The sequence below is a fragment of the Artemia sp. Qi Xiang Cuo genome, chromosome 18 (assembly GCF_049724085.1).
Source record: "Artemia sp. Qi Xiang Cuo chromosome 18, ASM4972408v1, whole genome shotgun sequence".
NCBI lineage: Eukaryota > Metazoa > Arthropoda > Branchiopoda > Anostraca > Artemiidae > Artemia > Artemia sp. Qi Xiang Cuo.
This window is the reverse complement of record NC_142811.1, coordinates 46,780,562-46,806,058: the sequence shown is the minus strand read 5'-3', so window position 1 is coordinate 46,806,058 and position 25,497 is coordinate 46,780,562. Positions and strand designations below refer to the sequence as shown.

At 34.6% G+C, this 25,497-nt stretch overlaps 1 protein-coding gene across 2 annotated transcripts in view; it reads left to right on the top strand.

The window, feature by feature from the left end:
• Positions 1-25,497, top strand: part of LOC148941568 (uncharacterized) — a 154,501-nt gene that overhangs the window by 128,493 nt on the left and 511 nt on the right. For both annotated transcript variants that reach the window (XM_089104501.1, XM_089104500.1), the window contains exons 11-13: positions 6,259-6,567; positions 8,516-8,760; positions 11,072-11,241. In XM_089104501.1, coding sequence (XP_088960627.1) covers positions 6,259-6,567; positions 8,516-8,760; positions 11,072-11,241 — 724 coding nt within the window. The remainder of the gene's footprint in view (positions 1-6,258; positions 6,568-8,515; positions 8,761-11,071; positions 11,242-25,497) is intronic.

Sequence of the window (25,497 nt, the reverse complement as noted above, 5' to 3'; positions counted from 1 at the left end):
TACTTATTATGTGTCTGTAAAATCAATGCATTAATGACTAGAAGCTTACCACTAGAATGTGAAACTGGAAGTTTTAATTTAAGCTAATAACTCACAAGAGGATGGGCAGAGTTTGCAGTTTAATTTTATGCTGAAAATTTATTTATAGTTAAAGCTTTATAGTTTATTTATTTATATCAAAGGGGCTAATACACCTACATACACTTTCAAAGATATCTTTTTTTCAAAGATAGAGTTCTTTCTTTGACTTTTTATTTTTTTTATTTTGTGAATTCCAACATTTTGTCTAACTAAAATGTCACAATTTCGGAACTAGACTTCTCATAAATCAAATAACGTTCAATACTGATAGCACTTCATATTATCTCTTTGGCAACCAAATAGAAATTTCTGTATCTCTCATAAGTTTTGGGAAATTACACAAGAAATCCTTATTTTGAAACCATATTTCCAATTTTATTTACTTGTTTTAAATTTGAATTTTCCATGTTTTTTGTTTTGTAGACGTTTAACGACGTGAAAATCAAACAAGAAGACTTGCATATTCCTGTATACGAAAATGAACTGTACACCAAGAAATAATGTTTAAAGTAGTCCTCTACACGTTAATACAAAAAGTAGCTTACAATAATCACAACACATCTGCAAACGTGATATGGGAGAATACACAATTATTACCCATCGGATGTAGTTGCATGTGTTGCTCCGCAACTCTGACCCATGGATCATAGTTGCTGTAACTTATAGTGGTTTTGGCATCCAATATTTAGTTACCATTGGCATTTGAGGAAAAAATAGTGTGATCGTTTGTAGTGTCATATTTCCCATTGCATTGCATTGCTATTGAATTGAATTACTTTGCCATTGGATTGAACGGTGGGACATTGCCATTTGCCGTTGAATTGCTATACAGGATACTATCCAAGAAAGCAAAATAGTATTTAATCGAACTCAAAGAGATTTACCTTAATATGGTTTCCTGTGTGTTGCGAAAACGGTTTAATACAGTTAGGTGTCAAAATTGTCGTAGGTTCTGGGGTCAAAAGTAGTATTGTATTTTAATCAGGTATATCCGCTGGAAGGAGGGGGTACCTGAATTGAAAACCCATCCTAAATATATTTCTCAAATTTTTAAATTTGTCTTCAAAATGCAGGTTAAGAAAAAACATTATTTAAGATCGTTAGACGAAGTCATACAATCTACACGATAACGTTTCGTTTAGTATTGCAGATACAGGGGGATGTACAAAATACCATGAAATACAATAGATTTTTTAATGATTATTTGAAAACAATTTCAGTTGTTTTTTTTTTTTTTTTTTTTTTAATAATAAGGGTTTATTCATCAACCAAAAATACCAAAATTCAGAAGCTAAGCTTGTAAAGGAGATCACTACCCCAACTAGGCCTAAAAAAAAGAAAAGAAGAAAAAAAAAGAAAAAAAAAAAAAAAAAACCTATCACATAAAATAACTAATAAGCGACTATACCACCCCTACTCAATAAAACCTCTTCAATTCTCAATATTCAACATATTAATCCTTGTCCTTCTCAATCCATCAACCAAACACAAAAATCAAAAAAACAAAAACAATAGCAAACTAAAGGCAAAAGAGACCGGAGAACTGACTCACTCACTCCCATATACCCTATAACAATGTTCTTTTAACAGACTTCTAAATTCAGAAACATCCATCACCTTCTTTATCCCTTCTGGCAGACTATTCCAAGCACGAGGGCTAACATGGCGGATACAAAACATTGACCTAGTTGTCACAGGCTTAGGTATTCTAAATTCATTCGAAAGTCTTAAACTATGAGAATGAAAACTAGAAACAGGCAGAAAAAAATCTTGAAAGCAAATTGGTAGCATTTTATTCTGATGTTTAAACATAAAAAGAGCATTATAAAACTTAATCAATCCAAATAGTGGAACAATATGTAGTTCGGCATACCTTGCTCTAACCGAGGAACGCTCATCATCTCCAGTAAGTACTCTTACAGTTTTATTCTGTAATATTCTAATCTGCGATAAATGACCCACAAACGTTGAAGACCAAGCCAATATACAATAAATCAAGTACGGATGAATAAGGGAGAAATAAAGCATTCTGAGAACCGGTCTAGGGAAAGTACGCTTTAGCTTCCTTATAATTCCCAAATTTCGGGCAACTCTAGCTGCAATTTGATTAATATGGTCTTTGAAACTCAAGCACTCATCAACTATCACTCCAAGAAACTTCACTGCTCTGACACGTTCTATAGCATTCCCATCAAGTTCTAGTTTCTCTATCCAGGGATAGTAATTTACACTTCTCCCGTAAATCACAAATTGACTTTTCTTATGGTTTAATTTAAGTTTATTAACTCTCATCCATTTCTCTATTTGTTCCATTCCCTTTTTCAGAACTAGTAAAAGTTCTCTTTCTGTCCTCGTAGCAACTGTAAAATGTGTATCGTCAGCGAAACTAGGAATTATAATTCTGTTACCGCGATCCCCTTTATCCGAAATATTTATATCTTCAATGCACCGGTAAATATCATTTATATAAATCAAAAATAAAAGAGGTCCCAAAACTGACCCTTGAGGAACAAGTTCCAAGAATTTTCCACGGATACCACAATTATCTAACTTCTTTACTAAAATTTCATAATCCACACAATCAAATGCTTTCATTATGTCAAGGAAAACGGATGCCACTTTAAGACCACGATCTAAATGATCATTAACAAATGTCGTCAATAAGATAACTGCTTGCTCAGTTGACATTCCTTTCCTAAATTCAAACTGACTAGATCGAAAAAAAGACCTAGATTCTAGGAAATTAACCATTCTTACATTTATTAGTCTCTCTATTATTCTAGAAATAACAGGAAGAAGCGAAATAGGCCTATAATTATCTAAATTCCCACTATCACCCCCTTTAAAAAGCGATTTCTCTTTCGCAATCTTCAGACAATCAGGGAAAATACCTGACTTAAAACACTCATTTATTAGCATTACCAACTGACTAGAAACTATAGGATAAATAACTCGGAAAGCTTTCACAGTCATGAGATCCGATCCTGCTGCACTGTTTTTCATATTTTTAACCACTTCAGACAACTCACTTAATTTAACCGGCTTTAAATAAACAGATACTTCGCTCTTATCAGGCAGGAATTGTGTAAAATTGCCATCCTCAGCCAGGACTGGGATACTGGATCCTACATTAAGGCCCACATTAGAGAAATATTCACAAACTAAATTACAACTCACACTGTCTGGAAGCTCCGAGGGAGACTGACTAGGGTTCGTTACAGATCTTATAAGCTTCCATTTCTTGCCTGGATTTCCCCCAGCTTCTTTAAACTTAAAAGCAAAATAATCCGTTTTAGCTTTCCGAAGGAGACAATTTAGCATGTTATTATATGCTTTATAATCATCCCTAGTAGTTGTCCCTTTATTTTGGATCAATTCCTTATATAAATGTTTTCGCCTTCTCATATTTAAGAGTAGACTCTTAGTAATCCATGGTTTCTTTGCTGATTCATATCTGTCAACTCTTTTAGGTTTAACACATTTCTGAAGTAAACCTGTTAATGTCCCGTACCATTTTCCAAATTTCCGATTGATATCATATTCCTCTTGTAAAAAATTGAATTCAGTCTTATCAACTTCTAATTTAAAACGGGCAACAACCTCATAATCAATAATAGGCCTAATGACATTACAACGACATCCCTTATTCAACTGTAGGACTTGCGGTACTGTTATCATTACTCCAAAATGATCTGAAACACAATTAACCACAACAGCAGGTGACTTATATTCAGTATTTACAAATATGTTATCCAATATTGACGCAGAATTCTCAGTAATTCTTGTACAGATATTTATAGTAGGCTTCAGCCCGTAGCTAAGCATCATATCCAGAAACTCCTTAACTCTCTGACTAGAATGTAGACTTTTCAAATCAATATTGAAGTCACCACACACAAAACACGGCTGTCTTGTTCCACTCAACAGGTCCAGTTGCTCTTCTAACAGACTCAGAAATTCAACGAGGCTACTAGACGGAGGTCGATAAATAATAGCAAGAATACATTTAAAATTTTGCTTAGATACTTTCACAACCATCGACTCAAACACCATTTCCTTATGTTTAGTAAGGGAAGGCATCGGCAAGACATTAAAATCACTCTTGACATATGCCGCTAAACCTCCATGTTGGTGCAGTTCCCTGTTTTTTAAAACCAGTTGGTAATTAGGAACTTCTAATAGGGATGACGTATGAGACTTCAACCATGTCTCAGTCAGGGCCAAAACCTGTAAACCTTGAGTCTGCAGAACTTCCTCCAGGTACTGAAAAGAAGTACTAATACCTTGGCAATTTAAGTGAAAAACCGAAAAATCACTCGGGTCATAATCATTATTCAAATCCTGAAGGAACTTATAACGGGCATTCAAATATTCCTCACCAATACCATTACTATCAAATTCACGATGGAGTACCCCACCCCCAATATCTTCAATCCTGAGTGAATCATTCTCCAGCCCCTGCAACCTATTCCACTCTAAATTAACCATTATCAAAAATCATTTTGTGACGGATATGAGAAGGAAAAGGTTCAGTTAACTTACACTTATCATTTTCATCATTCGTTGAGTTGGTATCATCGCTTCCACACTTCGATCCTAAACAAAAAAAAAGAAACATAAATATCTTCATAAAATCCAAAAAACACTACTACTATTTCCAGGGCTAGTATCACTGAAAGCCAAGTCCAATCCATAAGAACTCCAAACACAACCCGGTACGCTCCGCACCGTGCAATACATTATACACCATTAATACTTCTTTCTCATTTTATTTTTTTACTTTATTCCATCCACAACATCTTTTTTTTAAAAGAAAAAGAAACACGAGACAACATTACTTCATACCATTATGCTATCACAAAAAAAAAAAAAAAAAAAAAATAAAAAAAGAAAAAAACGCAACAAAATAATAACACAAAACCATATTAGACAAAAATAATTAATATAAAAATAAAAATGAAAACCCCCCAAGCATTGCATAGGCCCACCACGAGGATTTATCGGCACTGACAATTCAGGAATCACGTTATTCACAGAGAAAGAAACACGCAGGCCATTTGACCGATCAAAACAAAGGAGAGGTGGAACCGATTTTTTTACCCATGCTTGAATACCACAATCAGCGAGCTTTGACCTTGTTTCAAGCAGCCATTTTCTAACATCTCTCACTGCCGTCGGAGCATCATCACTAAGATAAACATCTTTATGACCGCAAACAGTCTTTCCATTAAGTTTTTTACTCTGTTTCAGAATCGTTATTTTTTATTATTTATACCGAACAGTAACTTTAAAATATCTAAGCTCTTTTTTTAATTATGTAAAAGTGAATTATGGGGTCTCATTTAAACCTAGTTCTTATTCACAAAAAGTTTTGAAAATCGCTTTAGCTTCCTCCTTATCATCGCAAGGTACATTCCAAACCACTATATTTTTCTCATTCATTCTATACTCGCAATGCATTAACCGATTTTTCAACTGATTATTTTCTTCACGGAGAAACACTGACTCAGCTGTAACAACACTAATCTATGATTTTACATTTATTATTTCATTCTCAGTAGCCGCCACATGGGTCTGGATCGTCGAAAATTGCTGCGATTGGCCAGATAGAGCTTCCTCGAGCGATTTGACCCAAGTTTCCAGAGATTTGAACTGGTCCGTGATACCGTCAAGCTTTTTTCCATTGTCTTTCACTATAGTTAGAATTTCAGAAAAGCTCCGAGCCAGCGTCAAAATTGCCAAAGTCTCTCCATCCTTAGGTGAAGATGACGAATAATCATTTAGATCCTCTTCGAATGAGACTTCTTTACGGTTTCTTTTATTTCGCCCCATGAATAAGCAGCAATTAAAAAATGGACAAATAGTCTTACCTCAGCCGGAAACGAGTGTTTATCCACGATGTTGCTAGCGTGCAGTGCTTTTAGCCGTTTGGCACGGCAAACATCTTTTCCAACGTCGGTAATCTAAGGCTCTGTTTATAATGACTAAAATCCAATCCTCTTTTACTCCATGCAATTCTTCAGTTCAAAGCAATAATCACACACCAAAAAATTTTCTTTCATCAATTCAAAACATTAATCTCACAAGCTATTTCACTCTTCAGCCAAAACTACCGCAGGCACGGAGCGCCTAAGGTGTTACTCGTTCGGGGAATGAATCATGACTGTTGTTTTCCAGATACCGAGTATATCAAACTGGTTGTACTTGATAAAGCTGATGAGATGTTGTCTCGTGGTTTCAAGGATGAGATTTATGATGTTTTTAAGCATTTCAGCAAAAATATCCAGGTTATGCTGCTGTCTACTATTATGCCAAATGATGTTGTAGAAGATGATGAAGATGAACTTTTTGGGCTTCATGGAATTTTTCAAGTTCATGAAAATGAACTTCGTGTAAACGATGAAGATGGTGTTTTTGAAGTTACTAAACGTATTATGAGAGACCCTATTCGTATTTTGGTCAAAAAAGAAGATTTGAAATTGGAGGGTAAGTCTTGATTTTGTAGATTGAACTACAGAATAAGGTAAGCTAAAAATAATCTAATATTTTGATATTTAATTTGGCTATAGCAAAGTCCAGAAACACATTGTATTTTTAGTTTGAAAGTTGAGAGAGGGCTCCCAAGAAATATGTCCAAAGGTTCTCTAAAAGAAATTAAAAAATTGTTGCATTGGAACAAAAGATAATAGAATTATCTACATTTAATATAAAAGAAATTGAAGAGTAAAAAGAGATTAAGAACTGACCTGGGAAGGTAAGACTTATTTTTTTTCGTAAAATTGTAACTGACGTAAGACCCAAAATCAGACAACGCTGAGAAAATGGTAAGCTGAAAAGAACTTGACGAGTGATTTAAAATGGATATAATAGGATCTCAAAGTCATAAAATCTAATTGGGTTAAGTGGTGCTTAAATGAATGAACTATCAAAAAAAAAAAAAATTAAATTCGAATAATACTGCCTCATGAAGCACGATGCTTTGTAGAATATTTAATATTTGTACTACTGAGGTCTTAACGACCAATCCTTCCAATTGTGTCAAATATACTATATTGCCAATGAAACCCTAGGCCACCGGTTTTTTTTTTTTTTTTTTTTTTTTTTTTTTTTTTTTTTTTTTCAAACACAAGAATTTCAACCTGCAAAATTCATTTATGTCCCATAAACTAACGGTTTCTTCCAAAACCTCAAACTGTTTTTGTCCAAAATAATTTTTTAGATATTCTTTTTTATAACTTATACATAATAATGCTGTCAAATTTGTCATCAAATCTATCATAAATATTAAATATACATCATAAATATAAATACTCTATAATATTAACCTTAGAATTGTAATGAGCAATCTCAGAAACCTTCTAATACGATTTTTGGTGGAAATAAAGCACCACCTGTCCTCAGTGTGTCTTGAGTTATGATGTCTACATTTCTTACCAAACTTAGAAATCCGAAAAAAAAAACTTCGGTAGAAATCAAACCTCACTACTGAAAAATAAATGTAATTTAGTTTTATCTTGGATTCTATATAGCAGCTGTAGCCCTTAAAAAGTAATTTCGGTGGAAATCTATTTTAACTATTAAGGACCATTCCTTAAATAGTTCTTGAATGAGCCCTGGAACCACATTTTGGGCAATTGCCTTAAAACCTTCCCTTCACACTCAAATCATATAGATGAAAAAATTTTGAATGACTAAAATCTGTAAGTTGTAATAATTCTATTATTTTTAAAGTGATATGTGCTTTACATTTCGATGTATATATTGTAATTAATATCAAGTTGTGATCTGCTAGCTCAAAAACCCTTAAATACGATTTAAACGATTAGTTATTAATACGATTTTGGATCGAACGGTAAGGTAAAATTTAAGCTGAGTGTAAGAATTTTTTTAACAGCCCTACTTTGATCAGAATTATTTCATAGTGATTAACTTATAGTTATGTTGCATTCCCTAAATTATGCTATATTCCTCCGTCAAAAAGTTACAAAACGTCTATATATGAGAATTTACCGTTGGGGGAATTAAAGGAGATGCACTCAAGCTTTTAATCATACAAACCTAAAACGGAAATACATTTCCTGCTATGCTAGCTTTGGGTGGCTTGGCTGTGGTGTTTGTTTCGTTGGGGTTTTTTTCAACTTGGACTGCGCTTATCATATTGCCCTGAAAGACATATTTTCCTTTGCCTTTCTACAGTTCTGATTAAAATGTCGATTCTGAAATATCGATTCGAGTCAATGTAGGGCTTTGTGATACAGAAGAAGTTAGATCCGATAGTTAACCCTCCAATCGGTTTTCAGCCCTTAAAAGGTTGCTAGAACTCTTCAGTTTGCGAAATGACTGTCGATTCTATACGAAACCACAAATTAAAAACCATTTCTTCGTTTTCTACTAAGTGGAGCGCCCTCTTCTAATGATTCATTATTAATTGCAGGAATTAAACATTTTTACGTTAGGGATCCTATAGTATATCCCTTGCGGCAGATTGGCAGCAGGTTCCAGACTCTCATTGATTTGTACAAAACTGTGTCTGTACGTGAACGTTGCGACACATTATATATTACCCAGGCTATAATTTTTTGCAATTCTTCTAATATGGTTCAAGGTGTGGCGAGTAATTTACTTTATAGTCTGTCACGATATCCTTTCCAAATTGAGAGCAATGCTATTTTGTCAATGGTAAGTTTTTTTGTATATTTAATCAAATTTCATATCACTTAAGGATAGTAACTTATGCATTTTAAGTAGGAAGATTAAATAATAGGGTGAAAATGAGGTATGGGTTTTGGGACTTGCATTGGATTCGCAAGTTTTTTTGCTTGTTTAACAAGTACCTAAAGGGTATTTATTGATTTTATTGATTATGTCAATACAGAGGCAAACCCCACTAAGTCTTTCTTCAGCTTTGTTGAAAATTTTGACTCTCTTACGGTAAAAAGATTTTTTTTTTCACGTTTATAACAAATATTACGAACAACCTAGCAAAGCTTAGTTATAAATTGATATAGTGAATGAAATTTTTTTTTTTATCCATTTATTGATGTATGTACTGTCACTGAAAGCTGTTAAGCTACTTGGAAAATCAAGAAAAAGAGTAAACGAGTTATGATATCAATAATAAATTTTTCCAAGTGTGTGTTTGTGGGTTTTATTTTTGTTGAAAAAAATAAATCAACAGGAACTTAACTTTTTTAGTCAAAAAAAATTTTTTTCTGCATATAATACAATAATTCTTGGTTTCTATTCTTTTTTTCTTTCTTTTTTCTATTCGTCACCAACGGGAAATTGAAGTTATCAAGTATTTTGCAGTAGGTTGCATCAAGACATGGCTAATTGTAGAAAGAGAAAAGCCAAGATAGACAGCCCAATTAGTTTAGAAGCAAATGTTTAAATGTCTGGGGCAAAGGTAAATGGCGGAAGTAAGCATGACTCTCTTATTGGACAGATACTTGTTTGTTAGTTTTTGGAAATGCATGCCTGCCTAGAGTCTCAGGCATGTTGACCAAGAATTGAAAATTGAAATAAGACCGTTAGATTGCCAGTAATGAGAGACAAACAAGGCACGCCCGCCTATGGTCTTAAGAAGGTTGACCAAGAATTTATAATTGACATAGGACTATTAATTTGCTTTAAATAACAGGCAAACAATCATTTAAAGCCATCTTTATCTTACATTAAATCCTTATACTTGTTTTTCTTCTTCTTTTTTCTTCTTTTTTTTTCTTAGGGGTGATTGTATCGGAACTAATGGTCCTAGAATATCTGGAGAGAGCTCATTCTAAAAAGAAATTAAATTTCTAGTTCCCTTGCTAAGTAACCAAAGAGATTGGGAGAAATAATTACGTATAAGAGGGGGGTTGCCCCCTTATCAATACATCGTTCTGCGCAAAAGTTTGACTTTTTTTTTCCAATTCTTTAAGAACGAGTCCTGAAACACAAGGGTTGTTCAATTAGAACAATAAGAAGCATTTTAAAAAGTACGAAAAAAGTTTAGCATCAGGAACGTGGTATCGAGAAGGGGGCAACTCCCCCCATATGCGTAATAATTTCTGTTTGTTTTAAGTTTTTATGTTGTTTCTTACTTTTAGTTGAACAAAACTTATTTTTAATTTAATAAATGTAAGGGAATTTTAAGTATTCTAACGTGAATAAAATTCTATTCATATATATAAAAAAATACAACATTAACTAAGATAAACAGATTCCATTCGTTCCCTTGATTGATTTATCTTGATGATCAATAGAAAGGTGGAACCCCCCCACTCTTGAAATTATTGGCTTCTTCCGAAATAATTTCTTGTGCACTTGCCCTAGGCGTGGAATTAGCTGCTTAAAAATTAAAGATCTCGTTAGACCTATTTATAGGAAGCGGGGGGGGGGGGGCCATGTTAAAAGTGGATTTTCATGCCACTAGTTTTAGTTTTTGCTGAATTCCTGTGTTTTCATTTTGGATTTGGTGCACAAAATTTGATCTCATTCTTAAGGGGGAAGTGTATGAGGATTTTATAGGAAGCGGGGGGGGGGGGACATGTTAAAAGTGGATTTTCATGCCACTAGTTTTAGTTTTTGCTGAATTCCTGTGTTTTTATTCTTCTTCTTTTTTCAGTGTGTTTTTTTCTCGGAGAGATTAACGCTGCAATGAGTTTTTTTTTGTAAATAATGGGTATGAATAATGAATAGGGATATAGTGTGGAATATAAAGGGAATTTTTATCTGTTGTTTTTGTTTGTCCGTTTATTGTTTGCTTTCTTTCTTATTGCTTTCGGCAAGTAAAATCAGAAAAAAAAGCATGCAGGATGCAGAAAATCTAAATGAATGGTCCTCATGCCGTTATTTACCACTTGATCTCCTCCTAGATATGTAGCCCAGTTTGTTTGAAAGTAATGCGTTTTTGCATCTGTTTCCTTTGAATTTTTTCTTAGTATTTTATTTATTTCTTTGTTAGTTAGTTTGCTCCAAAACTATTAAATTGTTTTTCTTTTTTCTGCAGCATGATCAAATGGACCAAAAAAAGCGCGAGAAAATTATGCGTGAATTCTGCTCTGGATCATCTCGTTTTTTGATTACAACGGATCTTTTAGCTCGTCCAGTTGACGTGCAACAAGTATCACTTGTGATTAACTATGAATTGCCCCAAAAAATGGAAACGTATACTAATAGGTAGGTACCTTCATTGTTTTTATATGCAAGGTTTTATTCTGAAAAGGTGAGATATTTGGAGTCCTGATAGTTGAAGCATCATCGTTGCAGCAGTGGCTGTAACTTAGTAAAGAACGAACTCTAGCCCATAGTAAATGAAAATTCAAAAACGCATTAAAAAATAACTGTCCAAAGGGAAAGAATCCCCATTTGAAGCTGAGTTGGGAATAAAAGTTCGCTGCGAGGATTAATTTGTATGAATTTTGAAAAATAGCTTGAAACCCCACAAAAGTGGTTTCAGATTAAAATAAAAACTAGACCGCTAGTATCATCACAGCCTAAAATTCTATTTTAGAAAATTGAAGTCCCTTGGTATATTGAAGTCCACGGGCAAGACCTGCAAACTTCGGCTGACTGTACTTTAGAGCAGTGATTCAAAAATTGGTCCAGGTGAACCCCATTGGTCCATGGGAAACTCGACGGGGTCTACGTTGACAAAAAATAATGGTTCACAAATCGTAAACGGGGGTCCACGAAAATTTATCTGGTCTATTTAGTGAAGAACTAAATTTTAACTCGATTTTACCTATCAATGCAGGCAGATAATATTTTTAAAAGGTAATATTTTAAAAATTAGTAACCTTAATTCACCTACAACACCTAGTATCAAAAATTTTGAGCGATAGATTGTGCCAATCGTTTGAAATTGTAATCAATGCAGTAAACAAAACAAGAAGCAATGCTTTGAATACGCATGTATCTGCATAATTGTGTGATAAAAATAATGGACTTTTAAAGATTGCCCTTACCTACTGAAGTACATTGGTGTCGAAAGGTGCATGTATAAAAGGATTTTACTCAACTTCTGATTAAATTTTAGAGTTTCTGGAAAGTAAAGATCCAGATTTAAAAGAAAACTGGATCAATTTGAAAGTAGATATCGCGTATTTGACAGATTTGTCCAAAAATTTAATGACATTAACTTATAATTACAAGCGGGCAACCTCAATTTAAAAAAAAAAAAAACAAAGGATGTACCTACAGCTTTTCTTTGAAAATTGTTAGGCAAAATTTTAATCGACGCAAAATTTTCCGGTTTTCAAACTTGTTGCAAGTAGAATGCCTTGATGAGGATATTCAGACATACGTTCTACATTTGATTGCCCTGCATGATAACTAAGATCAGATTTGAAGATGTTCTGACGATGGAAATGCCACCATGGATCATAAATCCATTTGATGAAAAGGATATGGAGAATATGTGATACTACAGGAGGATCTAATCGAGCTGAGCACTAATAAGGATCTGAAGGTGAAATTTAAAAAGGGGGTATGAAATATTTTGCCTGCAGGCAGGTTCCCTCGTCATATCATGTCGAAAAATTTTTTGTTTCGTTAAAAACCTTTTAACAAAAAAAAACCGATTGAACATCACAGAAGAGTGAGATTTGCGCTTATTCCTACCAAAACTGAAGCCAAATATTTATACTTTGCTGTCAATTCATCAAGTACAAATAGAATTCATCCCATTAAAATTATGATTATTTTGTGATCGTCATTGTAGAAGTTATGTTGCGCTATTGATTTTTTATGTTAATTTATTACAACTGCTATCATATTACAATCTTATATGAAAACAATAATAATTAATAGTGCAATAATTGAATATTGAAATAAATACAACACAAGAAAATATACCAATTTTCTTCTTTTTTTTCATTCTGAATGGGGAGTTTTCTACAAAAGACTATCGAGAATTGATTGGTTTCTTGTGCTCTGAGTATATGTCAAAAAAGTAAAGTTGGATGAAACCTATTTTTTGACTGTTAATCAATCAATTCTGTTTTTCAAAAATTGTTAATTGGTTATCTGAACTCAGCACAACAAAAATTTTTAGTTCCAATGCCAGTTACTTTGTGCAGAAGAGATCTGAGTGAGCAGGAAGATCCATTTTGGTAGCAGTCGTTAGGTAGGCCCTAAAATACATGGAACAGGCAGCTCGAGTACTTGCACTTTTCACGAGACAACCAAAATGTGTATTATGTCATGAAATGTATTATGGAAGCCGTATTACGTGCAGTGTATGTGCGATATATTATATGTATTATGAATGTGAACATGTACAGCTGGAATCCGAAAGGAGCCCGTTTAGAATTCCACGTGCTTTTTCTGATGATGATGGAGAAGAAGATGTGTATTCACCTGAAGGAAGCTTAAAAGGCAAATAACTCGGTATCTGTTTTGGGTCGTCCTCTGAGCACATTTTATTCTAATGAAAAATGTTGTTTGAATGCAACACCTTTTTAACAATGTACAGTATCATTGCAATATTATCATCTATCATTTTTGCTCTTTAAATGTATTTCAATGCGACGTCATTTACATGATTTTTTTCTTCCAAAATTAAGGCTCCAAAGCAGTAGTTCCCAAACCAATTTGAAAATTCAAAGGGCTAGTGCCCTTTGGAGATCTGAAAATTATGTCTTTGAGGATGTCAACCACCCCACCCCCCCACAGCCCTCAGTGCAAGGATTGTAAGTTATGTTCTGGGGGCATAAGGTTTTTTTAGAATGGGTGGTCGTATAAGTTTCGGAGGGGTCTCATTGGTAATCGGAAGTTCTAGTGCCCTTTTTAAGAGTCAAAGTGATAGGAGGGACGATACCCCGCCCCACACGTTGTATTTTTACGAAATGTATCTGATAGAAATTTTGAGATGGTCATTTGTTGTTGTAGAAACTTCAAAAAGGACTCATTTGATTGGAAATTAAAAGGGCTAGTGCCCTTTTGATAGTCAAAAGTCATTGGAGGGCAACCAGCCCCCTCCCCTCGCGCCCGTCATTTCTCCGAAGAAGTCCATTAAATTTTGAAATAGCCATTTTGCTCAGCGTAGTAGAAGCTGCTCAGAGAGCTGCCCCCCCCCACGTCTTATTTTCCCTAAATGCATCTGATAAAAATTTTGAGATAGTTATTTGTTCAAAAATAGTCCAAAGATCACATAACAAGGCCTTTGGGGTTTTTATGGAAGAGGTGGTCGTTTTAACTTTAGAGGAGGCTCTTTTGATTATAAATGTATAGTTCTAGTTCCCTTGTAAGAGTCAAACGTGATGTAGGGCAACTAGCCCCCCCCCCCTAGACATCCTCCTCTTCCCGAAACGCCTTCACTTGAAATTGTGAGATAGCCGTTTTGTTTCCGGAATTCCTAAAATCATATAACAATGTCTTCAGGGTGGACAAAAACCCCCAGAGCCCAGGGACAAGGGCTGTAAATTATGCCCCGGGGCATATAATGTTTTTATGTAACGGGTGGTCGCAAAAACTTTGGATCGGATGGAGCTCATTTGATTGGAAGTCAGAAGTTTTAGTGCCCTTTTTAAGACCCAAAGTTAATCGAGGAATATCAGCCCCTCCTTCCAAGCCTATCATTCCCCAAAACACATTAGATCAACGTTTAAGAGAGCCATTTTGTTCAGCATTGTCAAAAGGTCCAGTAATTATGATTTTAGGGATGCCAACTTTCCACAGTCCTCAGGGCAAGGGCTGTAAGTTAGGCAATTCGTTCATTGTTTACATATAGTTTATGTAATTGAGAAAGGTATGCATACTTTAACTTTACTTTCCAAGAAGACGAAGGGCATTCAGGTGAGCCTTTCAGAGGATGTTGAGGGGAGTGCTGAACTGACTCAAAACACGTTATTTATATACAAATTGTCAAAAGGGCGTAACTTAGGAATAACTGAGTAGGCTATATTAATTCGGAAAATTCAGGAAATGATAAGGGAGATGATCAAAAAGGCAATATTTGCATGCTACCAATACTACTACAACTACTACCATTTCTACTACACTACTTCATTTACAATATTAAAGGGAAGTCTGAACTAAATCAAAAGACGCTATGTGCTTGCACATTGTCAAAATAAGTGTATCTCAAGAATTAGTGCTGGTATTAAGTTGGCACTTTCAGAGAATGCTTAAGGGGGAAGGTCATCTAACCAAATTTCAATATATGCACACTACTGCTAATACTACTATTACTGCTACATTTACTACTATTACTACTACTTCTATTGCAACTACTTGTAAGGCTAAGAACATTGAGATTAAAATTTCAAGAAGTATGTGAATATACAGGTTGTCAAAAGGACATATTAGCAATGTCGTAGCAATTTCTAAGGGTATTAAGTTGAAACTTCCAGGACTTCATGAGAGGAATGTTCTACGGACCAAAGTGCTATGTGTTAATAATACTGCTGCTACTAGAACTATCGCTATTACTATGAATACTATTATTGCTTATATCAATACTACTACTGTGACTACTATGTCAACTATGCCTAAGGGTATGAAGGTGAAATTTTCGAGGAATTTTGAGGGGGAAGGTGAACTGAATCACAACCCACCATCTGTATGCAGGTTGTCAAAAAAGCGTAATAGCAGTATCCTAGGAACATTTTGGCGTGTGAAGTTGAAACTAACAGAGCTTGTTGTGGGGGATGTTGAACTAAACAAAAAGAAATTTTTTCATCCTAATGGTACTGTTTTAGCTCATACTACTACTACCCTGTTACTATTTTTACTGCTTCTGTTACTACTACTTCTACAAAGGCTTAGGCTACTACAATTAAATCTAATGATACCACTACTCCTACTGCTATCAAAACTAAGGGTATTAAGACAAAATATATGGGATATATAAAAACTATATGGAACTACTGTAAATGAGACAACACTATGCCAACACAGGTTGGCAAGCGAACTTATCAGAAATGCTTCAAGAACAGTTGATAATATTAAGCTGAAACTTCTAGCATGTGTTGAGGGGGGTGTTGAAGAAACCAAAGGTGCTATTCGCATAGTGCTACTAATGCTGCTACAACTGTTGCTACTGCGCAAGCTAAGGGTATTGAGGTGAAGCTTTTAAGGAATATTTATGGCGGATGTTGAGCTAAATCAAAACGAACTTTGATTTCTCAAACGAAATGAAACTCAAAACGAACAGAAATAATAATAAATAGCAAAGTCAAACTCAAAACAAGCTCGTGTTAATTTTTGCTCCTTTTGAGTTTGACTCGGGTATCTATTGTAATTTCTGTTCGTTTTTGAGTTTTATTTGTTTATTGATAGGGATTTGTGATAGTTTTACACTTGGGAGAATATTTTACCTTTTCTCTGCTGATTTTTGGCCTAATGGAGCTCTTTACTTTACTTTGAAAAACTTGTTTTGTGGGAAAAGTTTTTTAAATTAATTAACTTAAAAGAGCCAACTACATATGATCTCCTATTTGAATAAGAATGACAGGCAGCGCAGGTGCAATAGGGCTGCCTAAGTAAAGAGTGAAGTGGGGTCTATGTATTATTTGTTTTTCACCAAGGAACTTCCCGTGAAAGGACTTGCCATAGCAACTTACGAAGGGGCTAATTCGATTGAAAATTTTAAAGTTCTTGTGGCCTTTTTAAAAGCCAAAATTCATTGGTCGAATAGGCCCCCTCCCACACCTGTTTTTCACAAAGACATCCGATCAAAATATTGAGATTGACTTTTTGCTCACCATAGTTGAAATATCCAATAACCATCCCTCTGGGGAAGAAAACCCCTAACAGCCCTTGGGGAAAGAACTGTAAGTTTTGCGACTCGCCTGTTGTTTACATATAATATTGGTTATCGGAATAGGGGAGTGTGTTTGACCTTTGGTACCCAAAAAGGCCAAGGGTATTCAGGGAATGTTGAGAGGAGTGTTACATTAAAACAAAACACACTATGTGCATGCAGGTACTGAGACAAGGGTGAATCTCAGTAATGGCATACGGTTTTAAGTTGGAGCTTTCAGGTTAAGAAGAGGGAGATGATCAGTTGACCTATAGGCAATGTGTGTAAGCTACTACCACTAATACTACGACGACTATAACAACAACTACTACTTCTAGTACGACTGCTACCAGGGCTAAGAGTATGAAAATGAGAAATTTTGGGGTATGTTTTGAGGGAAGCTTTACTACATCAAAACACACTATCTGCATAAATTTTGTCAAAAATTTAGAGTATCAAGTTGAATCTTTTAGGGCATATGAGAAGTATATACAATGGACCAATAGGCAATATGTACTTACTGCTATTACTACAGCTGATACTACCACTATGGTCAAGAATATGAAAGTAAAAATTTCGGGGAATGTTGAGGGGGTGAGGGGGAGTTGAGCTAAGAACACACCGGTGTATACAGGTTGTCTAAAGCGCGTATCAGCAATATCTTAGGAAGGGCTTGGAATATTAAGTTGAAACTCACAGGGCTTGTTCTGGGGGATGTTGATCTAACCAAAAGGCAATATTCGTATGCTGCTACTGCTATTACTACTACTACCATTACTGCTCCTACTACTACTAGTACCACTGCTAAAGCTATTGTTATCAAGGGGGGAAATTTCAAGGAAAGTTGAGAGGATTTTGAACTAAATCAAAGCATACTGTGTGCTTGCAGGTTGTCAAAAGTACGTATAAAAATGTCCAAGGAACTACTTAGTGTATTAAGTTGGAATTCTCAGGGTATGTCGAGGAGGATATTAAAAAAGCAAAAGGCGCTATGTGAATTCTTTCTTCTTTTGCTACTGCTACTACTACTACTGAGGCTAAGGATATAAAGGTGAAGCTTTAAGTAAATGTTTAAGGGGATGTTGAACAAAATCAAAACAAACTATGTGCATTTAGGTTATCAAAAAAATGTATCAGCAATATCTCAGGAACGGCTTAGAGTATTAAGTCGAATCTCTCAGAGTATGTTTAGGGGGATGTTGCACTATGTGCATACTGCTGCTACTACTTCTTTTGTTATTTTCTGCTACTACTACTATTATTGAGGCTAAGGCTCTTAAGGTTAAAATTTCAGGAGAAGTTTAGGGGGAATTTGATCTAAATCAAAACTTATTACGTGCATACGGGTTCTCCATATAAGGCGTATCAGCAATATCTGAGGAACAGCTTAGGGTATTAAGTTAAATTTTTTTCGGCATGATAGAGAAAATGTTGGACTAACTAAATGACACTACATGCATACTATTACTACTACTACTGCTACTATAATTACAACTGGTACTGCTAATACTGTGACTACTGCTACTGAAGCTAAGGGCAGGCATTAATTTGAAACTTTTAGGGAATGTTGAGAAAGATGCTGAACCAACCAAAAGGTGCTATGTTTACACTACTACTACCTCTTTTACTGTTCAGAGATTTTTTTTAGGGTGATGTTGGACTAAATCCAAACACTCCATGTGCATTCAGGCTAGGAAAAGTATGTATTAACAATATATGAATGACCGCTCAGAGTATTAAGTTGAAACTTTCCAGGCATGTTTAGGGGGATGTTGAACTAATCAAAAGGCACTGTGTGTCTTTAGAGCAGAAATTACTGCTTCTACCTCTTATGTTCTTTTCTGTTACTATTACTACTGCTAAGGGTACTAAAATCAAACTTTGGGGGAATGTTTAAGGCAAAGTTGAACTAAATCAAATCTCACTATGCGTAGGTAGGTTGTCAATAGGACGTATCAGCAATATCCAAGTAAAAGCTTAGCGTATTAAGTTGAAGTTTTCAGGGCATTTTGGGGGGGATGTTGAAGTAGCCAAAAGGCACTATGTAGATTCTACTGCTACTACATCTGGAACTGCTACTACAACTAAAAATAAGACTACTACTACCACTACTACTGAAACTAAGGTGAAACTTTCAGTGCATGATTGAAGTTGATGCTGAAACAACCAAAGGATCTGAACTAACCAAAACGAGGATGCTGAACCAACCAAAAAGTGCTGTATACATATTACTACTACTTCGTCTACTGCTGATACTACTAATACTACTACAATTGCTAAGGATATTAAGGACAAATTTTCGGAAAATGTTAGGGGGGATATTAGTAGTATCGTAGTAATAGATATCAAAAATACATGAAAAAATACATGGAATTACACATGAATATACAGTGTGGTTTCACTTGGGCATTGCAAAAAAGCATGCAAAACCTATAAAGTGATTAAACACGTTTTGAAACTATAGTCAAGGTTGTATAAGAGAATTAGACTTTTTTTTTTTTTTTTTTTTTTTTTTTTTTTTGCTATTGATATCAATTGCACAAGGAATTTCACAAGAATATACAGTGTGGTTACACGGGGACATTGCAAAAAAGCAACAATGTTCCTTGGTACCTTTCCAAGCAAAGTGATTAAACACGTTTGGAAACTACATGCTATTTGATTGCCTAAAAATTGGATGGTACAATCAGAATTGTTTGTTTGACATTTGCAAAAAAGGGATAAGGGATTCGCGAATTGGACTATACGAACGATATTAATTGAATAATAGGGAAAAAAAACAGAGCTAGATGGCAATTGCGAATTGGATCGTATGAAGGTGAGGGAAAAGGGATAAGGGATTTGCGAATTGGACCGTACGAACGATCTTATTTGAATAATAGGGGAAAAAAAGAGTTAAACTGATTAGTAGTTAAGGTAACCCCGAAGGGCTTGTTAACTCAGGCAATTTATTATAAATTTGAGACAACATCAATCTATGAAAACGGTTAACGATGATAGAATGACATTGTGACTTGACCTAGCTTTACCTCACCGATGTGTTCTGTATAATGCCAAAGTGGTGTTTGAACAGTGCTGTCAATTTAAAATAGAGTTTAACGTTATAGTATACTAAAAAGTTGATACTAAGAGAGATGTAGATGGCAAGAAAAGAATTTTAATAATAGATAGCTTTACTTCTTCGATGTGTTCTGTATAATACACAAGTGGTGGGGTGATGGAGCGGGGTGTCTTAGAGTACTTATACTGCTGTACTGTGGGCCAAATTCCTAGCGAAAAACCCGAGTGTATGACTTGAAATTTAAATTTTTAACGAGAGATGGCTGAAAAGTGGTTTTGTGGAGATGGGTTGATTGGCAGAAGGGTGTCTTAGAGTACTTATGGTGCTGTACTGTGGGCCGAGTTGCTAGCGGAAAACCCGCGTGGATGACTTGAAATAAAAATTTTTAACAAGAAATCTCTGGAAAAATTTTTTTGGGGTGATGGGTTGATTGGCAGAAGGGTGTCTTAGAGTACTTATAGTGCTGTACTGTGGGCCGAGTTGCTAGCGGAAAACCCAAATGGTTGACTTGAAATAAAAAATTTTTACAAGAAATCTCTGAATAAATATTTTTGGGGGATGAGTTGATGGGAGAAGGGTGTCTTAGAGTACTTATAGTGCTGTACTCTGGGCCAAATTCCTAGCGAAAAATCCGAGTGGATGACTTGAAAATAAAATGTTTAACTAGAAATGGCTGGAAAGTGTTTTGGGGGAGATGGGTTGATTGGCATGAGGATGTCTTACATTACTTACAGTGCTCTACTGTGGGCCGAGTTGCTAGCAGAAAACCCGTGTGGATGCCAAGAAAACACATATTTTAAAACTACATCTTTTTAATTATATTTGTGGGGGATGATCGGATGGCAGAAGTGTCTCGGATAGTACTTATACTGCTGTGCTGAGGGCCGAATTCATAGCAAAGAACAAGTGTGGATGTAATGCCATGTCAATTTTGAACGAGAAATGGCTGAAGTGTTTTGGGGGAGATTGGTTTATTGGCAGAAGGATGTCTTAGAGTACTTATAGTGCTGTACTGTGGGCCGAGTTGCTTGCAGAAAACCCGTATGGAGGACATGAAATGAAAAATTTTAACAACAAATCTCTGAAAAATATTTTTTAGGGAATGGTTTGATGGCAGATGGATGTCTTAAGAACTTATTGTGCTGTACTGTGGGCCGAATTCCTAGCGAAAACCCCGAGTGGATGACTTGAAAATAAAATTTTTAACGAGAAATGGCTGAAAAGTGATTTGGGGGAGATGGGTTGATTGGCAGAAGGGTGTCTAAGAGTACTTAGATCACTGTTATGTGGGCCAATTTGCTAGCGAAAAATCCTTGTGAATGACATGAAATAAAATATTTAAACGAGAAACCTCTGAAAAAATATTTTTAGGGGAGAGGGGGTGTTGGCAGAAGGGTGTCTTAGAGTAGTTATACTGATGTACTGTGGGACCAATTGCTAGCGAAAAACCCAAGTGGATGACTTGAAAATTATATTTTTAACAAGAAATGGTTGAAAATTGCTTTGGGGGAGATAGGTTGATTGGCAGAAGTGTGTCTCAGAATACTTTTAATGCTGTACTGTAGGCCGAGTTCCTAGTACAAACCCCTTGTGAATGACATGAAAAAAAAAATTTTAACAAGAAATCTCTGAATAAATATTTTTAGGTGGTGGGTTAATGACAGAAGGATGTCTTAGAGTACTTATAGTGTGATAGTAGGGGGCGAGTTGCTAGCGAAAAATTTAAGCTAATAAGGGTTTTTGACCGTAAACTCTTATTTTTTGTAAGAAAATTATGGAAAATACAATTCGTTGGTTCATAGGTGAAAGTTAAGTCCAGTTATTGATCAAAAAATAAACTATTTCTGTAAAATCTAAGCTAATCAGGGTTTTTTACAATAAACTCTAGTTTTCTGTAAGAAAATTACGGAAAATACAACTCTCTCGTTCAAATGTGAAACTTAGGTCCATTTTGGATCGAAAAATAAAACTTTCCGTAAAATCTATGCTAATAAGGGTTTTGACCGTAAACTCTAGTTTTTTGTAAGAAAATTATGGAAAATACGTACAATTCTCTGGTTCAAATATGAAACTTAAGTCCAGTTTTGGATCGAAAAATAAACTATTTCCATAAAATATGAGCTAATAAGGGTTTTTGACAGTAAACTATAGTATTTTGTGAGAAAATTATTGGAAAATAGGATTCTCTGGTTCAAATGTGAAACTTAAGTCCAGTTATGAATCGAAAAATGAACTATTTCTGTAAAATCTGAGCTAATAAGAGTTTTTGTAAACCGTAAACTCTATTTTCTTGTAAAAAAATATGGAAAATACAATTCTCTGGTTCAAATGTGAAACTTAAGTCTATTTTTGGATCGAAAAATAAAACTATTTCCGTAAAATCTGAGCTAATAAGAGTTTTTGACCGTAAACTCTAGTTTCTTGTAAGAAAATTAAGGGGAATACAATTCGTTGGCTCATAGGTGAAACTTAAGTCCAGCTATGGATTGAAAAATAAACTATTTCTATAAAATCTGAGCTAATAAGGGTTTTTGACCGTAAACTCTAGTTTTTTGTAAGAAAATTATGGAAAATACAATTCTCTGGTTCAAATGTGAAACTTAAGTATATTTTTGGATCGAAAAATTAAACTATATCCGTAAAATCTGAGCTAATAAGGGTTTTTGACCGTAAACTCTAGTTTCTTGTAAGAAAATTATGGAAAATACAATTCGTTGACTCATAGGTGAAACTTAAGTCCAGTTATGGATCGAAAATAAAACTATTTCTATAAAACCTAAGCTAATAAGGATTTTTGATCGTAAACTCTAGTTTTTTGTAAGAAAATTATGGAAAATACAATTCTCTGGTTCAAATGTGAAACCTAAGTCCAGTTATGGATCGAAATATAAACTATTTCTGTAAAATCTGAGCTAATAAGGGTTTTTGACCGTAAACTATATTTTTTTCTAAGAAAATTATGGAAAATACAATTCACTGGTTCAAATGTGAAACTTAAGTCCAGTTATGGATCGAAAAATAAACTATTTCTATAAAATCTGAGCTAATAAGGGTTTTTGACTTAGACTATTAAGTTGAAAATTTCAGGGCGTGTTAAGGGGATGTTGAACTAATAAAATGGCACAATCTTTATGCTACTACTACTTTTACTACTATTACTAAGGGTAATGTTATTAAGTTGGCCTTAATGGTATTAAGGTCAACATTCAGTGAATGACGAAGGCGCATCAGCAGTATCTAAGAAACTGCTTAGAGTATTAAGGTGCTTATTTAAATGGCTGCTAATATTATAACCTTTTCTACTGCTACTAATGCTACTATTGAACTAAATTGAAATAGTTTAAGTATATTCAGATTCTCAAAATGGCATGTATGGGACATCTTAGGATTGGAATGGGTGCATGTTTCTACAAAAAGTTAATGTTGTTTATTTTGCTATCTAGTAAGTTTATGTTTCTATGAAACTAAATGAAAAGGTACTGTGAGAGTGCTGTTTGTCAGTAGGATGTGTCAGCTATATCTCAAGAACGGCTGAGGGTACTAAGTTGAAATTGTCAGGGCTACTACTGTTGTTACTGTTGTTGCTACTATTGTACTAAATCAAAACAGTTTAAGTGCTTCCTGATTGTCAAAATGACATAGATGCAATTTCTTAGGAGCATGTTGGATATTAAGCTCCATTTTCAGGAAATTTGAGGGAGTGTAAAAATAAATCAAAAGTTACTATGTGTATCCAGATTGTCAAAAAGGCGCATTTGTAATATCCTAGTAACAGCTATGGGTGTTACGTTGGAAGCTTAAGAGTTGAGTTTTAAGAAATTTTAAACTAGATCAAAAGACAAAAAGTCCGTCGTAGTTTTTCATAAAGGCGTATTTGCGATATCTTATAACAGATAAAGGTATTAAATTGAAGCTTCCAGGGCATGTCGGTGGGAGGGTGCGCATAATCAAATGTCGATTTCATCTGTCCTTTGAAAGGGTAAGGGCATTAAAGTGAAGCTTTCAGTGGATCTTGGGGTTTATGTTAAACAAAATTAAAACGCACTAAATGTATACAGATTGTCAAAAGGGCATATCAGCAATATCTTAAGAACGGTTGAGGGTATCAAGTTGAACCTTTCAGGGATAATATAACTACTACCTCTACTACTACTACTATTGAACTAAATCAAAAGAATTTAAGTGCATCCAGGTATTCAATTGGCACAGATGAGGTCGGTAGATATGCGTGTCTGGTTTTGTCCAAAAGTCATATATGCAATATGTAAGGAATAGCTGAAGGTATTAAGTTAAAATTGTCAGTGCGTGTTGTGTGAAAAATTGAGCTGCATATAAATGCACTATGTGCGTCCTAGGTGTGTATCTGTAATAAAGTAAAAAGTGTGTATCTGTAATATCTCAGGAAACGTTAAGCGAACTAAGTTGATACTTTCAGGGCATGTGGAGGGGGATAGTTGATTAAGATTTATTTATAATCAAGATTTTAACATGATGGGGTTATTCGGGTGGGTCCTGTAGAACCCCAAAGATTATGCAGGTTTTCAACCCGTATGGTTTAAATATTTTCCCATGCCAGTCAATCCAAAGCACTAGGGTACGACTATTGTTAAAAGATGTTACAAAATTTTGTCGAGCATTGAAATAGTAAGCCGAAATCTGAATTCTTATAGAGAAAAACCCCCAAAGATTTAAAGTACTCTTTTCTTAACCAATGAACATGGTAGTCAATTAAAAACAAACAGAAACTAACTTAAAAAAAAGAAATTTTCCACAAAAGAAGTTTTTAAACGGAAACTAAAGAGTTAGATTAAATCAAAGAAGAGTAGAAATAAAGTCAATTAATTTTTCTAGCATAAGCCTACCATTAATTACCAACAAAAAAAATGAAATCTATAACAAAGCCTAATTACAGCTAATACGCCTCTCGTGCCTTATAAGGAAAATAACATAATTTGTACTTTACTAAAAACAAAATACATTTTAAACATTTTATTTTTTAACATTAACAAACAAAAATTATTAAAACTTTTAGGAATAGATATCAATATATGTATAAACTGTCAATCTACACTCATCTGTTTTTTTTTGTTTTTTTTTCAGTAATCTTGGTTATTTTTTTATGCAGAAATAAAACACAAAGCTCGAAAAATATTCTTTTCAGTAAAGTACAAATTATGCTCCGATCTTTAGAAGGCACTTAGGGTGTTAGCCTTGCTCCTCATTATGGTAGTTCCTGGTCATGTGAGTTCGACTGAGTTATCTGTTGTAATTTCTGTTCGTTTTGGATTTCATTTATTCATTGATAATGATTTATCTAAACCACTATGAGTCTGAAAAATTAGGGAAAATACATAGTACTGATTACGCTCTATAACATGATAATATTAGTTTTAACCTGTAACGATGACGACAGTTATCAAGGATAAGTTTCAACTCCCTAAATGGTCAATATACATTTTTTTAATCCATTTCTTAGACCATGGTAATCTTTGGTGATGAGGAGTTTAACTATTATTGGCTTCTGATGTACTTAAGGATGCGAAAATTCATCTTCATATCCGCTGCAAAGAATGAGGTGCAGGTAGATTAAGCTCTTCGTTGATTGATGCTCATCTTCAAGGATGAGGCA